The sequence below is a fragment of the Neomonachus schauinslandi genome, chromosome 1 (assembly GCF_002201575.2).
Source record: "Neomonachus schauinslandi chromosome 1, ASM220157v2, whole genome shotgun sequence".
Lineage (NCBI taxonomy): Eukaryota > Metazoa > Chordata > Mammalia > Carnivora > Phocidae > Neomonachus > Neomonachus schauinslandi.
Genome location: NC_058403.1, coordinates 155,237,750 through 155,238,851, shown reverse-complemented (window position 1 = coordinate 155,238,851; position 1,102 = coordinate 155,237,750). Strand labels below are relative to the sequence as shown.

Sequence of the window (1,102 nt, the reverse complement as noted above, 5' to 3'; positions counted from 1 at the left end):
AGGGACAGAAATTTTATCAATGTGATGAATGTGGTAAAGCTTTCAATCGGAGTTCACACCTCATTGGGCATCAGAGAATCCACACTGGAGAGAAGCCCTATGAGTGTAATGAATGTGGTAAGACCTTCAGGCAGACCTCTCAGCTCATAGTTCATCTCAGAACCCACACAGGGGAAAAGCCCTATGAGTGCAATGAGTGTGGAAAGACTTACCGACACAGCTCTCATCTTATTCAACACCAGAGACTCCATAATGGTGAGAAACCCTATAAATGTAATGAATGTGCAAAAGCCTTCACTCAGAGTTCCCAACTGATTGACCACCAGAGAACCCATACTGGGGAGAAACCTTATGAATGCAATGAGTGTGGTGAGGCCTTCATTCGTAGTAAAAGTCTTGTCCGGCATCAGGTGGTTCACACTGGTAAAAAACCTTACAAGTGTAGTGAGTGTGGGAAAGCTTTCTGTTCTAATAGAAATCTTATTGACCATCAGAGGATCCATACTGGGGAGAAGCCTTATGAGTGTAATGAATGTGGCAAAGCCTTCAGTCGGAGTAAATGTCTTGTTCGACATCAGAGCCTCCACACTGGGCAAAAACCATACAAATGTAATGAATGTGGGAAAGCTTTCCATCAGAACTCTCAACTTGTTGACCATGAGCGAATTCATACTGGAGAAAAACCTTTTGAATGTAATGAGTGTGGTAAGGCATTCAGTCTGAGTAAATGTCTTATTCGACATCAGAGACTTCACACAGGTGAAAAGCCCTATAAATGCAATGAGTGTGGAAAATCCTTCAACCAAAACTCACACCTTATTATTCACCAGAGAATTCACACTGGTGAGAAGCCTTATGAATGTAATGAGTGTGGGAAGGTCTTCAGTTATAGCTCTAGTCTCATGGTGCATCAGAGAACCCATACTGGGGAGAAACCCTATAAATGTAGTGATTGTGGGAAGGCCTTTAGTGACAGCTCACAGCTCATTGTGCACCAGAGAGTTCACACAGGAGAGAAACCCTATGAATGTATTGAGTGCGGGAAAGCCTTCAGTCAGCGTTCCACTTTTAATCATCACCAGCGAACTCACACTGGAGAGAA

At 43.3% G+C, this 1,102-nt stretch overlaps 1 protein-coding gene across 1 annotated transcript in view; it reads left to right on the top strand.

The window, feature by feature from the left end:
• The window catches only part of ZKSCAN7 (zinc finger with KRAB and SCAN domains 7), a gene marked incomplete at its 3' end in the record, with an annotated part of 6,176 nt that extends 5,076 nt beyond the window's left edge, over positions 1–1,100 (top strand). Inside the window, exon 4 of the mRNA XM_044912669.1 lies at positions 3–1,100. Coding sequence (XP_044768604.1) covers positions 3–1,100 — 1,098 coding nt within the window. The remainder of the gene's footprint in view (positions 1–2) is intronic.
• Between the last annotated feature and the right edge of the window lie 2 nt (positions 1,101–1,102).